The 16,849-nt window shown below is 44.8% G+C and overlaps 1 protein-coding gene across 1 annotated transcript in view; it reads right to left on the reverse strand.

The window, feature by feature from the left end:
* Window positions 1-362: 362 nt before the first annotated feature.
* PPM1L (protein phosphatase, Mg2+/Mn2+ dependent 1L) overlaps window positions 363-16,849 on the reverse strand; it is a 332,274-nt gene continuing 315,787 nt past the window's right edge. The window contains exons 3-4 of the mRNA XM_082839903.1: window positions 4,872-5,033; window positions 363-1,745 (exon numbers count right to left, since the gene is read on the reverse strand). Coding sequence (XP_082696029.1) covers window positions 1,399-1,745; window positions 4,872-5,033 — 509 coding nt within the window. The 3' untranslated portion in view covers window positions 363-1,398. The remainder of the gene's footprint in view (window positions 1,746-4,871; window positions 5,034-16,849) is intronic.

Below are 16,849 nucleotides of genomic sequence, written 5' to 3' on the forward strand. Positions count from 1 at the left end.
GGGAAGCGGCATCGCGGGCAGGAGGTGGCCTGTGAATGGGGCCTTTGAGAAGCTATAAAGGCAAATGCTCACTCTGGAAGGACAAAACCAGGTGGCCGCCCTGGCGTTTCAGACACAGAGGGGTGGGGATGCAATGAAAATCTTGTTTGGCTGTTTGAGCCCCTCAGCCAGGGAAACAGGATGACCCAGCATTTTCTGTAATTAACTTATAAAATACTGAGATTGGAAATGTGACTTTGGTGATAAGAAATGAAAAGCAGCAAGTCTGGCCGCAAAAATAACTCAGTGGTTTGCAACCAGATGTTAAAGGCTGCTGCCTTTCCACTGTCTAGGGGAAGCGCGTCCCAGTAGTTTACCACCAAATTCCAAAACTTGGCTGCGAACTCTGTACTCGGCTTCCGGGAGCACACATGCAGTTCTACACCGCTGCTTCTCAGAACACTGCTTCAGAGACACTTGAAAGCTACTAGAACAGGAGAGGAAAAGATGCACAAAACCGGGCAGCTGGAGCTCGATTCGAGGTGGCAACCTCACCAGCGTTCTCCCTGAATTCAAACAGCAGACTTCCCAAGGGGCGCTGTGACTTATTCGGCCATGGTGTCCTCTATCTACTCTTAAAGGTGGAAGGGATTATGGTACTGTGATTTGCTTTTTTCACTTGGTAATGTAAAAAAATCGTGGTGTCGCAGTTTAACAGCTGCCTATTACATTAGGTAAGGTGTAGGCCAAAGATTAAGGTCATGCATGATTAGGATAAACACACGAAGACTGGTCAGGTGGTACACAAAGTCTATTTAACTAATAAAGAAAGCGAGGGAAGAAGTTTACTTCTGCCGTGCAGGCGGCTCTCATCCTCCCCACGTCCCTCAGCCTCCAAGAGCAGCCACGGAATAATAAACCATTTCCAAATCTGTGTCTGCAGGGCCGCTGCAGAGCAGAAAACCTGGGCTCAGGAGGACAAAGCATTCTCAGGACAGCTCTGCCCCTCAGCATAGGGTGTGGCCACATCGGCCCTGACTCACTGCTCCAATGAGAGGACACAAAGTCTGATGCCTGGAGGGCCCTGTAAGGGATCTTGAAAACAATCATAAAAGGAGAATATGTGGCACATATGCCATTCACTTCATACATGTGACTCTACAGCTATATATTTATATATTTTGAACATTGGATGAAAGAGTTGGGAAAACACGAAGAAACCATTTTCCAGCCTCTCAACTACATTGGCCAAGAACACCCTCTGTTCATCACGGCACATAGACTTAAGACGGCCGGGGATGGGGAACCCCATGTCTGGGATGGATGATCCTAACTGTAACGCCCACACCTTTCACTACATTAAAAGAGACCAGTGTGTTGAAAGTCCTTTAGTCTAAGGCAGCTGAGACCCCAGAGGGTTCACTGCTCTTCTGTTTTGCTGCTATTCCTGAACTTCACCACCATGACTGTGATGTTGTCAGGGCAGCCTCTGTAAAACGACTGTAAAACTATGCTCTTGGCCCCAAAGTGAGGTTCATCCAAGCGGTCCTTGATGAATCGAACAGCTTCTTCGTTGCTGAAAGCATCCCAGAGGCCATCTGATGCCAAGATCATGAACTCGGGCTGGAGCTTGTCCAGGTCAAAGGTCAGGATATCTGGGTCTGGGATGACCACGTTGAGATTTTTCAGCGGATAATCCCCCAGGGATCGAGACATGGCCAGGATTCCCTGGACCCTCCAGGAGCCATTGAAACTGATGAAACCACCTGGAAAGACAGAATGAGCCCATTAGCTTGAACAGCTGCGCTCTCACACCCTGGGTGCGGTCCGCGTGCGTCTGCAAAGGGCTGACCTACTGCATGTGACCTATGTGCTTCCCTCACCCCACCTTGGCGCTACCAGGAGGGAACAGCGCTCCTCTGCGTGGCTTGAGGTTTGATGCTCTGCGGGTAGATCCTCAGGCCCTCATCCTTGGTATCTTAAAAGCCTTCGAGACCAAATTAATAAGAATATTGAGGGTAGGAGGCATGGATGGGTGAGGGCGTCAGTTTTAACTTAAGGACACCTTGGCAGCTCAGTGACTGACAGTAGGGAGCCCTAGGGTGGGGATCCAGGGACAGCAGCAAAACAGCACTGAAAGGCAGGTGGATGGTGCCAGAGAATACCACTGGGATCCATCATTAGCTTGAGGCTGCCCTTGGGTGTGCCTGTATCTCAAAACACCTCCCCCGATAGCATCAGGATTGAAGAATGGTGCATTTTAGCACAGTTGTTAAAGGCTCAGGCCCTTGGGGCAGACTGCTTAGATTTGATTCCTGGCTCTGTTACTTTCAGCTTTGTGGGACTTTGGATGAGAAACCCTTTCTGATCCTTGGTTTCCTTGGTTCCAAAATTGGGACAATAACAGTACCTATTCCACTGAGGAGTTGTGAGAAATAAAGGAGTTAGTTATTCCATATTAATCACCTGGCACAGTGCCTGCATATAACATGCATTCAGTATTATCTATTATTATTTTTTCTTTAAGGGAGCTAGAACTTTGTCTCGCATTTTATTTGTCAGATATTTATTAAATATATACTCCATGCAGGGAAATTTGCAGGCTATAAAGTTAGACAAGATCCAGACCTATCTATAAAGAAGTAGACAGCCTGGCAGGAGGGAAAAGCCACCTGTATCAACAGCTACAAGCACAAAGCAGCATTTCTTCAGGGAGAGACTAGTACCTGCTAAATGCTGTAGGCAGATGGGGAGGAGGGAGCAAAGATTTCTGGTTGTGATAATCAGGGAGGAGTGAGCATTAAAGCTGGGCTTTGAACGATGGGTAGGACTTCCATGGGCAGGGATGTACGAGAACATTCCAGGAAGCATGGTCTCCTGGGCAAGAGCATGGGCTCTGGAGCCACTGTCCTGGGTCTCAATTCTGGTCTCACCATTCACAAGCTGTGTCCTTGGGCACACTAGCCTCTCTGAGGCTCCACTTCCTTGGTTGTAAAATAAGGATAACATCATCAACCTCGTAAGGTAGGGAAAGAGAAAGTATATGTAAAGCGCTCAGCTTAGCTCCCAGCACAGAGCGAGCACACAGTAAGTGGCAGCTGACATCACTGTTATTGTGGAAACAGCTTAAGGACTGGAGACAGAAAGACCAACGTGTATTTGGCCTAGACTGGTTGCAGTGTACTGTCACACGAAACAGGAGGGGGAGAGATGTCCAGAAGGGAAGGCTGAGGTCAGAGAAAACATACACAAGGATAAGAAAACCAGTCATTGTTCATTAAGCCCTGATGTAAAATACACCCTTGACACAGGTAAGATTAACCTCCTTGGAGATGCTGTCACAATTTGCTACTGTAATCACTGTGGGGGCAGGAAAGGGTGGATGGGTACGGCAGGGAAGAGGAGAGAGGATAAAATGGGTTGACATCTCAGGAGAGCGCTGGATGCTACGGTGGCATCTCCACATGTTCCGTCTACACATCCCTGCCTGTGCTTCCTCAGGAGCAGGCTGACTGTATCCTAAGTCCAGGGCCACAGTGGACTGAGATGCTGTCTTCGTAAGGAGGGAAGCTCATCAAAGCACGATAGATGCTCTTAAAACACTGTTCCATCCCATCAACAGAAAACCTGACCAAAGCTTTCATTAAAAATTATTCTGCATCTCAAGCAGTCACTGAATAAAATTCAATGCTTTTGGACTCAACAGTATAGCTTCCTACTGTGAAAACTCAAATGTTGATTAGGTTCTGGGCAGAAGCTGATGTGTAGACATTGAGGGTCAACCTGTAGATTCCCCCAGGCAGCAGGGGCCCTTCTTGGGCTGAGACCCAGGGTACCTGAGCTCCCTCGGCAGCTGGGCCTGTGGCTTAGCATGTGACACAGAGGCTACATGCTGTGGTTGTCAGTCTGGGGAGGGAAGGGCTCCTCCCCTGCACGGGTAGAAAAGAATCCCCCCCAAATTGACTATGAAAGTGTAATCATCAACTGATAATCTTTCTTCAAGTCTTCGTCCCAATGTCACCTTAGTGAGGCCTATGCTGACCACCCCGTGACACTCCCCATTCCCTAACCTGCTTTGTGTCTCTCCATAGCAGTTATCACCTTGTAATATACTAGATCATTTACCTATTTTTTTACTTATTTATTATTAATGTCTGTCTGTCTACTACATTCCCTACCTGTTTCTCAGTTCCAAGATGTAAGTTTGTACCCCCAAGCCTCTAGATGCTGAAAAAGTGAAAAAGGGATTCTCCCCCTCCCCAAACTGAAATATGTACTTATCTTAGGCACTGAGCTCAGTGTTGGGAGTATAGAGATGAACAGACCAAGCTCCTGCCTCAAAGAACTCATGGTCAGGAAGGCAAGACAGATAAGAGGGCCAGGTATGTCCACACATGTGAAAGGTGACCCAAGAGGTCCACATGGGATGCTGGGGAAAGACTGAAGGGGTGTGACAGGGAAGGCTGCCAAAAGGACACCCTTAAACCAAGTCTTAAAGGACAAGGTCGTTGTTACCCACCAGACGGTGTGGACAACACTTGCAAAGGCACAGAGGTATCAGCTCCATGGTTCGTTTGGTGGTTAGTGGTTTGGCACAGCTGGAGAGAAGTGGGGTATGGCAAGCAGGGTCCCAAAGATCTCATTAGCCTTTAAGGGCTTTTTTGGGGGGCTCTTTTGTAATCTGTGGCCACAAAGAAGGGCAAATTCAGTGGCCACTCATTTGATAGGAAATGTTACAAAGTCCAGTCCCAGCTGCCTCAGCAGCAGCCTCTGTACTGATCTACTCATCACTGGGTAAAGGAACATCTTCTCCGCCAGGGGCTCTCCCAGCAAGCCACCTTGTCCACTTGAACAAGACAGCACAAAGTCCTCGGAGGCATTCACAAACTCACCGGCTCTCTTTATCCTCTTCCTTTCCTTCAGCTGGTACGGCTTGTGATCATGAGACAAAGGAATGGCATTCCCGTCCTTGTCACACAGGACCCCACGCGAGTCACCCACATTGGCCACGGTGAGGTCTTTATCTGACAACAGAGCAATCAAACACGTTGTGCCTGCAAAACAGGAGAGAGAGGCAATACAGGTCAGTGGTGCTTTGAGGTTAGGCTGCTTCTCGTGGTTACTGGTCCTTCAGTCATTAAAACTACTCCTGCTGGGTAAGAATTTGACTCCAGCCACTCGGAGAATGACAGCTGTTCACTTCAACAACACTGATCAGATCTGACAGTCAATTTTCTTAACCATGTTGGAGTCTCACTGAAATAGGCTAGGATAACATTATCATTTTCCCAAATCATTGTTGTCTCTGCTACTCTTGATTTAAATGCATATCACGCTTCAAAGGATTCGGAGAGAATCAGAATCAGCTTGAAGCTTCAGACGACTGATATTTATTTTCTGCTTCTTTCTGGTGCTGAGTTTCTGTGAAATCCCAGTTGAAAGTGGGAAGGATGGGGGTCAGGTGGGCTCTTCAAGCAGGAGGGCCTGGAAGGGCCAGTAAATGACAGATGCCAACAACCAGGTCCTATGGAGCCATGGGAAGCGGGGGGGGGAAGCCTATACAAACCAGCCTATATGGAGTCTGACAGCAGACTGGTGGCCAGAAACAGGTCGGCGCCAGGGGGTGATGGGGGCGAACTGTAAAGGCAGGGGCAGGAAAACCCAATATGAGGACAGAAATGAGGTCAATGTCGACAGGCAGTGAGGGATTGGGGTGGTCAGAGTCAGAAGGGAAGCAAGAGGGAAGAGCTGTTTGCCTGGAGCCCACACAAGACACAAAAGGACAAGCTCTCTCTCCTCAAACTCCTCATGGAATGAGAATGGATAAAAGCAAGTAGAGCTGCACAATCTGGTCTAGTTGGAGGCCGCCCTTATTACCTGCCCGGTGCCCTCTGTCCAGCCCCTCTCCATTCTCCTCTCCCACCTTCTGACAGTATCACTGAGTATGCAAATACAGTATCACTGAGTATGCAAATACCTGCTGAAATGCACAACCCATTAAGCTCTGGCTTCAAACCGGTAATGCCTTTCCTTGTTAAAATTATTCATCAATTAGTCTTCATTAATATTTAACCTCCTCATTAAGAAGGTCATATTCAATAACAGAATGCAAACTGCTTTTTATCTGCACAGAATGACAAGACTGAATTCTTAAATAGACATAAAGAATAAACACAGATTGATATCAAGAGCGGGGAGAATAATTAGCATTTTCAGCTATTATAGTTCTATTGGAAATTCCATTCTAAAGGCTATTTAATTCAAAAGTGCCTTGATCAGAAATGGAAACACACGAAATGTTGGTTAACTCACAATGTCTGATGTGAAAGGAGAAAAGACTAATCTCAGGATTATCAAAGCAAATAGGAAATCTTTCACGTTAAAAAAAAAGCTGTAAGAATGAAAATGTAAGCACAAGATGGACAATTCATATGATTATAAATCATTATTCTCAGTTTTTGATATTAGTTGCATTTTGGTCTTCAACCATCCTCACTTTGTCCTCAAGCATCTGATTGTGTTAACCTATCACAATGAGAGCACAGATTCTCCTATAAGGCACACTCTTGGAGTTTGAAAGGTGAAATGGAGACGCTGCGTTATTGGATGTTACGTGGCTTGGGGGCATTATATCAGTTCAACTCTTGGAGTTGTGTCTCTCAGAGGCCCTCTTCCCTTCTCACTCTGTGCACTTCGAGAGATCATGGCTCTGACCTTTGCTTCCACCACCATCTCACCTACAACGCTAGCCTGGTTGACACTCCTGAGGTCCATATCAACTGCCTGCTAGGCATTTCCATTTGCCTGTACAACATGGGATCCACAAGAGGCTTTGGGGTCTCCATGTGAGGGAGGTGAAGGGATCCACCAGGATGAGCTATAAGCCGTTTCCCCACCCCCATTTCAGCCACAGCAGCTCTACATCCATTGTTAGCTTTATCGGGATGCTGCATGTTTTTTGTCTGTTTTTTGTTTTTTTTAAGAGGGGAGAGTTAATTTCTATAGCTAAAAAAAAACCTTTGAAGTTTAATTGTATATGTGATTAAGAACCACTGAAGGGTTTTAAGCAGGAGAGTGACATGATGAGATCTGTGTTTTAGATCATGTCAGTGGCTTTGTGGAAGATAAACTGGAAGCAGGGGGAATAGGGAGAGTTCATGAGGATCTGAATTAATGTAGTAAACACAGGGATTGAGGGTCGGGGGACAGATTACTTAAGACCAGAACGGATAGGTCATAGAGAATAAGGAAATAAAGGAGAGGGGGAGGTCTAGGACAATGTCCTGGTGTCTAGAAGCGGGGCACTGGATGCTCCATGGACAAGCACTTAAGATGTCGGCTTGGGCTTTTGGGAAAGGCTTTCTCACTGAAAGAGACATGATGCAGAACATGACCCATTTCTTTGGCCTCCTGTGGCTCCTGCGTTTCCCAGGGCTGTGGCAGCCATCTTGCACCATGAGGGGATATGGCTCAGAGTCAAGGCTCTGTGTCCAGAAGGGGGAGCGGAGAGGTGAGGAACCTGAGTCCCTGAGACATCACAGGACTGCTGAACCCGCCTGGACCCATCCTGTTCTTGTTCTGCATGACACTAAATGACTTTACTACTTAAGGCTTTTTACGTTGGACTTTTTGTTGTTGTTGTTCCTTGTGGTATCCTAACTGGTTCAGGGGCTTACAGTTCAATAAGGGGCTTACAGTTCAATAAGGGGCTTCTGGGGCTTCCCTGGTGGCGCAGTGGTTGGGGGTCCGCCTGCCAATGCAGGGGACACAGGTTCGTGCCCCGGTCCGGGAAGATCCCACATGCTGCGGAGCGGCTGGGCCCGTGAGCCATGGCCGCTGAGCCTGCGCGTGCAGAGCCTGTGCTCCACAGCAGGAGAGGCCACAGCAGTGGGAGGCCCGCGAACCGCAAAAAATAAAATAAAATAAAATAAGGGGCTTCTGGATGAGAGATTTAGAGGGTGACTGCTTTGCTTCACTCACATGTGAAGATTCATGGCCTGCTGATTCCTCTGTCAAGAAGAGGATCCTATTGTTTCTATGGGTCTATGAAATCTACCTCCTGATGTGGATTTCAGGAATGTACTGCTTTGAGAAAGTGGAAATTGCCCGTGTCAACAATAGACTCTTAGGCCGGGCCAAAATGGGTGAGCCCCAGGTGGCGGAAGGAGAGCTGCAGGCTGTGTTTAGGGTCACTGAAATGTCACTATTCCCTCTCCATAGAAACCTGCCTGTGTCCTGGGTGGAGCCCAAGCGTGATTGAAAACACTGTAAATAACTTGTTGTTTGGGCTTTGCAGTTTTAGCTCAGGATTATCAGAGACAATTTATAATCTAATCTTACATTACAGCAGAAACTACCTTGTGGCTGAGGAAAACTCCAGAAAAACATTATGCCCAAGAGGAAAGGAGAAAATCACTTTTTCTTTTGTATGTATGAGAAAAAACACTGCCAAGACTCTGGTTATTAGTTTTGAGATAAACTTAGCCATCATAGTACTAGTTATCAGAAATACCAGTGTCTGACAATATCACTTAACCCTAAACCTCAGGATTGTTATATTAATAATTTAATCTAGGTGATACCTTAATTGAAAATCTGGACAATATTTTGGAGCTTTAACCTAATAGTCTGACTTAGATTAAAAAAAAAACTGAAAAAGTAAATTCACACGGACTAGACTTCAAAATCCTAGCTGAGTGAGGTCTGGCAAATTATTTAACTTTTAATTTAAGCCTCAGAAAATGGTACCACCATCCACTTTGCTGCTCAAGCTAGGAGACATCCTTAGTTTTTCTCTCTTCCTCATTCCTGACATTCAATCCATTGTTAAGTTCTTGTCACTGATACTTCTCAAACACATCTTAAACCCCTTCCCTTCTCTTGTTCTCATCGCGCTGACTGTGGTCCAAGCCACCACCATCTCAGCCAGCGTGTTATTTCAGCTCTCCAGGTCCTGCATGATCTGCCCCTGCCCCAACCTGTACAATGTTATGTCATACCACCCTCCCCTTGCTCAAGGCCTCCCTTCTGTTGCCCAAACATGCCAAGCTTTTTTTTTTTTTTTGGCGGAATGCGGGCCTCTCTCTGTTGTAGCCTCTCCCGTTGCGGAGCACAGGCTCCGGACGCGCAGGCTCAGCGGCCATGGCTCACGGGCCCAGCCGCTCCGCGGCATGTGGGATCCTCCTGGACCAGGGCACAAACCTGTGTCCCCTGCATCAGCAGGCGGACTCCCAACCACTGCACCACCAGGGAAGCCCATGCCAAGCTTTTGGTTGCCTTTGGGCCTCTGTACGCAGTGCTCCCTCTGTAGTCCTTGGCACCGGCCGACATGCACATGGTGATGTCTCAGTTCAAGTGTGACATCTTCAGAGGCCTTCTCTGATGGGGGATCTAATTTCCTCTTTGTGTCCTTTATTGCCCTCACAACACACAATTATGTAAATATGTTGTGTATTTCTTTAAACAATTTATTTAATGCCAATCTTGCCCTGTACAATGTCAATTTCACAAGGGTAAGAATATCAACTGCTTGTTTTTCTTCCTATAATGCTGAGGTCTAGAACATCACAGACCTCATATTTGCTGAATAAACAAATTAATAGAGGAGTGATAAACAATCACACACTCTCTCCTTGGTCCTGATCTGACATTATGCTAAGCTCCCGCTGTCTAGCTCTGAGTATGTCAACCCAGTTCAGTACCACACTGTACCACATCTTCTAGATATTGCCACAGCAGGGAGATAGCCAACTGTAGCAAAATACATTTTACACATTGATCAAAACATAAGGACCCTCCTGTACATGTATAACCATGCTCACAGGCACACTGTTAGTAAGTGGAGAGAAGTTCCAGCCCAGGCCTGTCCCTAGCTCTTTCCTCCAGTCCAGGCTCCTGGAACAATGTTAATGAAACATGAGTAGGGCATCCATCCTCACCAGCTTCTAAAGCCGTGGCACCTTAGGAAGCAATAAAAGTGCATCATGAAGTCATTACATGAATGATTTCTGTCTACGTCTGACCTCAATTTGTACTTCAGCAAAGCAGGCACGTTTTTGTGTTGTTGTATTCTTATTTTCCTTAGGAAGAACACACGAATGCCAATTATTCATCAGTCTATTCCTCTAAACCAGCCTTCTCTCTCTTGATTTAATTTCTAGGATGCAGACAAAGTAAAGGTACACAAGAAAATCTATTCTGATAAGTATTTTCATTGGATACTATTAGGCAATGAATTCATTGGATGAGTTGAGCTTGAGAAAAATGTAAATCCTAATGAGGATTAAGTAGTTCGGGATATCTCAGCCATCTTTTAAAACCCTAGCTAAAAACTTTCCCAGTTCAATTAATAACAAAGTAGTAATAACAATCTGTTCAATGCTACAAACGAAGTGGCTAACAAACACACTTGCAGTTGATTTCCTGACCTTAGGGTTGGGGAGAGGCAGGTATTATTCTTCCCTTTAAACAGATGAGAAAAATGGGACTCAGAGACTTCAAGTGTCATACTCATGATTACACTGCTCAATGCATATGTACTGAATGACCAAATGACTAAGAACCCTGGGAATCCAGAATTATTACTTTAGTAATAATAATAATGATAGACCTACTGCTTAAGCATTTTACTATAATGCTAAACATTTTATTTACGTTACGCAACTTAATCTGCACTACCTGTGAGAAGGCATAATTATCCCCACTTTACAGGTGGGGAAACTAGGTCTCAGACAGTATAGCTACCTGCCCAGGTCACACACACGGACTGACTGATTCCACTGGGCCAAACCTTTGATAATCGACACTCCTCCTTGCTTTAAACTGTTCTCTTCCTACCCCCAGAAGGAATGATTTCTGTGACCAGTTTCTACATTTCTGTGTTTTGAATAGTCCCCATCAACTCTCCCCGTTTTGTAGTATAAACTGGCGCATGTCACAGAAAAGTCTGTAAACCAGGATAAAATTTGATCAGTGTGATGTGAATTTCCTTTAATATAATTGTGATTCTGGATTAATTTAAACAAAGCTGGTACATTTCAAATTCTCAGTAATAATCAGAAAGCACGTGAACCTCCACAAGTAAAAAAACAAGTGACTTGGATTAGTGTCAGGTCCTTTTCACCTTGAATATTTTGCTGGTTTTGAACAGGAATTGCAAACTCCTACGGCTTCAGGTAAGTAGGCCAGGTATAAGAAAAAAAGCTTATTACCCTCTTGGAGTAGATTCACCCCTGTACTTCTGACAGAAACATGGGTTCTGAAGATGTTTTTCTACTCTAAGAATAGGCAAGCACGATGATAAGGGACAACTGACATCAGGTTTCAGTGTTGGGTCTACAACAGGGAGTGGTGTGGCTTGTGGCAAACTAGAGAACACTTGCTAAGGGGGCAGCATTTCCTCAGCAGTGAAGATGGTTGCCGTGTGGGAATGCAAGCCCACTGTAGCCAGTTATTCAGATTTTTCAAGGGAAGCCATTTTTATGTGAACTCTCCTGACTTTTCAATGTTGACAAATTTTATTTAAAAAAACAATGCAAGCCAAACAAAAGGCAACTGTAGGTCAAATGATTCTTTGACCCATTAGACTAGCAGCTTCTTTTAGGACCAGGGGGATGCCTTATTCATTGCTGTATTCTTATCGTAGTGCTTTGTACCCTGCACAGACCCTTAATGCTGGGAGGGGCGCTAAGGACTGAGGAGGTGGTGAGGAAAGTGGAGGTGCTTTAGTACAACTTGTACTAATTGTAGTATTTGTACAATTCACACCTTCGTACTACGTAAATATATATACTCTTATTTTTTGAAAAATATTAACAGGGTTATCTAGGTGATGGGATTTTAGCCCACTTTGTTTTCTTCTTTATGCTTTTCTGTATTGAGATGAATTTAACATTACTTAAAACCACAATTTATTCACAACGGTTCAGGAGCATATCCACTGCAAAAAGCAAAGTATTCAAGACACAAAACAGAAAAAGCAGAATTGACAATCACAGTAGTAGAGTAGTACAGGTAAAAAAAATGGCCCAGAGGAATAAGGCCGTGACAATGATGGCAGCACCACTGTTGACAGATCATCAAGTTCAGATTCACATTCGCCCACCAGTGACTATCCATCAGTGACTCTGTGACAGACATGTGAGCGTCAGCTGCCTTCAGGCTTCCCCTGCACAGCCTTACCTGACCTCCGAGCAGTGCCATCTACAAAGAACAACCTGCCCTGAGTGCCAATCAAAGCACATTACCCTCAACCCCTTGCACTCCCCTCCCCCTCTTCTATGATTTAGAAGTTGGAGGCATGAGAATCCTTATTTTATGAAAGTTCAGCTTACTGCAACATTTTCTTACGTGCCTGACACCGCAGCTTCACTTTTTCTGGGGTGGGGCTGGGAGGCTGGGCAGAGCAGAGAAAGCCGAGTGCAGTTAGCATGACTTAGGAGCCCTGCTTCACGAAGCAAGTGGGCTCTCTCCCAAACAATGAATGCCACTCACTCATGCTAATAGTGATTCCCCTCAGTGACAGAGAATAAAAGGAAATGGCCATTTTTTTCTTCAGGAAAGAAAGAAAGAAATTGGGGGTGGGTGGAGCAGAGGTGACAAGTGGAAAGGGAGGGAAGGGGACACACACACAAAGAAACAGAGAGAAAGAGAGACAGAGGATGAATGAATGAATATTTCAGTGAAGGTGTTACAACCGCCTAAAAGCCATTCATTATACCCAGCAAAGGAGATTCAACACATTTATATGATAAGGAAAAACAGGTTTATCCTGAAAAGATGTGACAATGAATGTTAGTTGAATAACACAGTTCCAGGGCCTAGATGACATCAAGGCCTGGAAACTGACAGAAATTATCCTGGTGTGAAACATACTGGAAAAAGAGCAGGCAAAGCCAGTCATTAATGAAAGCATCATGGGGAATGATAAGATCAGTGCCGGCAGGGCTTCCAGCCGACACCGATCTCCCACAGCCAAAGCTGTGATGAGCCCTGAAACACAGATGAAGTACCAGGCAGCTCGCAGATAAGACTGACTCCCTGGACCCATCCCCTGTCTGCACGATCTCTACGTCTGCCCAAGTTTGACCTTCTCAGAGTCTGTTCACCAGTCTTGTAATAATTAATGCCGTGGCAGAGGCAGACCTGGCTGGGATGATCCAATCTCTGGAAAACTAAAGAGTAAGCTCTAATCTTTCCTTCTTTATGCCTTTTCTCTCATCTATTGCCTGAATCCTTACACTTCCCAGCTCTAAATTCTCTTGGAGGCGGGCCCTCTTTAGAATGATATTAACGTGCATGGCTGGGGCCGGAGAGTCACCGGACACAATTGTCTAACTCCGTGCAGGAAGGAGGCTACTGAAATAATACCAATTAACAATTCATACTGTAAGTCAGTAGCTCCACTGTGATGAGTCTTATAGTGAGAGTTTGAAAGTTATTTTATGCTATGAGAGCCTTGAATGGAAAGTGACTGGAAAGAAATCTATGTGTGCAGAGAGACATGTGCAGGCCAAATTGTGGGAGCTGCCATACACTGTCCATTCACCCCATGCCAGGCTCCGTGCTCAGTCCTTGGCATAGGCTATCTCTAACCCTAACAGCCTATGAGGTACTATTATTCCCATTTTACAGATGACAAAACTGAGATTAAGGGATCAGCCCAAGGTCATGTGGCTAGTGAGGGACAGAACTTACCCAGTGTGTTGTCAGAGTGTTACTTTCAACCTTGAAGCAGGCTGTGGCTAGTCCATAGTTACTGTTTCTGGGCAAGCCAGAAAAAGGCATCTCTTCCTCAAGACACTTTACTAGCATCTCCATAAAAGGGCCATAATGCATGTGCAAGTTGACGACAGTGTGAACGGCGCCTCCTAGAGCCGTGTAGTCAAACATGCACAGTGATGTGGGAAGCCCTGCTCCCGGACTATACCCTGCCCCCGCCACCCCACTCCCAGCCCCAGAGGGAAGAGACCAGAGGAGAGGGTCACTCAATGAGGAATTCCTGCAGGACAGTACGTGAGAGGTTTTCTACTTCACACAGAGACTGGCAGCAGCCCTAGAGCCCAAACTGGAAGAGTGAAATACTTTTTTTTTTAAAATACGTCTTTATTGGAGTATAATTGCTTCACAATGCTGTGTTAGTTTCTGTTGTACAACAAAGTGAATCAGCTATATGTATACATATATCCCCATATCCCCTCCCTCTTTTTTTTTTTAACATCTTTATTGGAGTATAATTGTTTACAATGGTGTGTTACTTTCTGCTTTATAACAAAGTGAATCACTTATACATATACTCCCATATCTCTTCCCTCTTGCGTCTCCCTCCCTCCCACCCTCCCTATCCCATCCCTCCAGGCGGTCACAAAGCAACGAACTGATCTCCCTGTGCTATGCGGCTGCTTCCCACTAGCTATCTACCTTACGTTTGGTAGTGTATATATGTCCATGCCTCTCTCTCGCTTTGTCACAGCTCACCCTTCCCCCTCCCCATATCCTCAAGTCTGTTCTCAGGTAGGTCTGTGTCTTTATTCCTGTCTTACCCCTAGGTTCTTCATGACATTTTTTTTTCTTAAATTCCATATATATGTGTTAGCATACGGTATTTGTCTTTCTCTTTCTGACTTACTTCACTCTGTATGACAGACTCTAGGTCTATCCACCTCATTACAAATAGCTCAATTTCGTTTCTTTTTATGGCTGAGGAATATTCCATTGTATATATGTGCCACATCTTCTTTAGCCATTCATCCGATGATGGGCACTTAGGTTGTTTCCATCTCCGGGCTATTGTAAATAGAGCTGCAATGAACATTTTGGTACATGACTCTTTTTGAATTATGGTTTTCTCAGGGTATATGCCCAGTAGTGGGATTGCTGGGTCATATGGTAGTTCTATTTGTAGTTTTTTAAGGAACCTCCATACTGTTCTCCACAGTGGCTGTACCAATTCACATTCCCACCAGCAGTGCAAGAGTGTTCCTTTTCTCCACACCCTCTCCACCATTTATTGTTTCTAGATTTTTTGATGATGGCCATTCTGACTGGTGTGAGATGATATCTCACTGTAGGTTTTTTTTTTTTTAATATTTATTTGTTTATTTGGTTTTGCTGGGTCTTAGTTGCTGCATGTGGGCTCCTTAGTTGTGGCATGAGAACTGTTAGTTGCTACATGCATGTGGAATCTAGTTCCCTGGCCAGGGATTGAACCCAGGCCCCCTGTATTGGGAACACAGAGTCCCAGCCACTGGACCACCAGGGAAGTCCCCTCACTGTAGTTTTGATTTGCATTTCTCTAATGATTAATGATGTTGAGCATTCTTTCACGTGTTTGTTGGCATTCTGTATATCTTCTTTGGAGGAATGTCTATTTAGGTCTTCTGCCCATTTTTGGATTGGGTTGCTTGTTTTTTTGTTATTGAGCTGCATGAGCTGCTTGTAAATTTTGGAAATTAATCCTTTGTCAGTTGCTTCATTTGCAAATACTTTCTCCCATTCTGAGGGTTGTCTTTTGGTCTTGTTTATGGTTTCCTTTGCTGTGCAAAAGCTTTGAAGTTTCATTGGGTCCCATTTGTTTGTTTTTATTTCCATTTCTCTAGGAGGTGGGTCAAAAAGGATCTTGCTGTGATTTATGTCATAGAGTGTTCTGCCTATGTTTTCCTCTAAGAGTTTGATAGTTTCTGGCCTTACATTTAGGTCTTTAATCCATTTTGAGCTTATTTTTGTGTACGGTGTTAGGGAGTGATCTAATCTCGTACTTTTACATGTACCTGTCCAGTTTTCCCAGCAGCACTTATTGAAGAGGCTGTCCTTTCTCCACTGTACATTCCTGCCTCCTTTATCAAAGATAAGGTGACCATATGTGTGTGGGTTTTTCTCTGGGCTTTCTATCCTCTTCCTCTGGGCTTTCTATCCTCTTCCATTGAGCTGTCTTTCTGTTTTTGTGCCAGTACCATACTGTCTTGATTACTGTAGCTTTGTAGTATAGTCTGAAGTCAGGGAACCTGATTCCTCCAGCTCCGTTTTTCGTTCTCAAGATTACTTTGGCTATTCGGGGTCTTTTGTGTTTCCATACAAATTGTGAAATTTTTTGTTCTATTTCTGTGAAATATGCCAGTGGTAGTTTGATAGGGATTGCATTGAATCTGTAGATTGCTTTGGGTAGTAAAGTCATTTTCACAATGTTGATTCTTCCAATCCAAGAACATGGTATATCTCTGCATCTATCTGTATCATCTTTAATTTCTTTCATCAGTGTCTTATAATTTTCTGCATACAGGTCTTTTGTCTCCTTAGGTAGGTTTATTCCTAGATATTTTATTCTTTTTGCTGCAATGGTAAATGGGAGTGTTTTCTTGATTTCTCCCCTCCCTCTTGCATCTCCCTCCCACCCTATCCCACCCCTCTAGGTGGACACAAAGCACTGAGCTGATCTCCCTGTGCTATGCAGCGGCTTCCCACTAGCTATCTATTTTACATTCGGTAGTGTATATATGTCGATGCTACTCTCACTTCGCCCCAGCTTCCCCTTCCTCTCCATGTCCTCAAGTCCACTCTCTATGTCTACGTCTTTATTCCTGCCCTGCCACTTGGTTCATCAGTACCTTTTTTTTAGATTCCATATATATGTGTTAGCATATGGTATTTTTCTCTTTCTGACTTACTTCACTCTGTATGACAGACTCTAGGTCCATCCACCTCACTACAAATAACTTAATTTCGTTTCTTTTTATGGCTGAGTAATATTCCATTGAATATATGTGCCACATCTTCTTTAGCCATTCATCCGTCAATGGACATTTAGGTTGCTTCCATGTCCTGGCTATTGTAAATAGTGCAAGAGTGAAATACTGATAGCAACACATCTGAGTGT

This window comes from Leucopleurus acutus (assembly GCF_964270905.1).
Source record: "Leucopleurus acutus genome assembly, chromosome: 5".
NCBI lineage: Eukaryota > Metazoa > Chordata > Mammalia > Artiodactyla > Delphinidae > Leucopleurus > Leucopleurus acutus.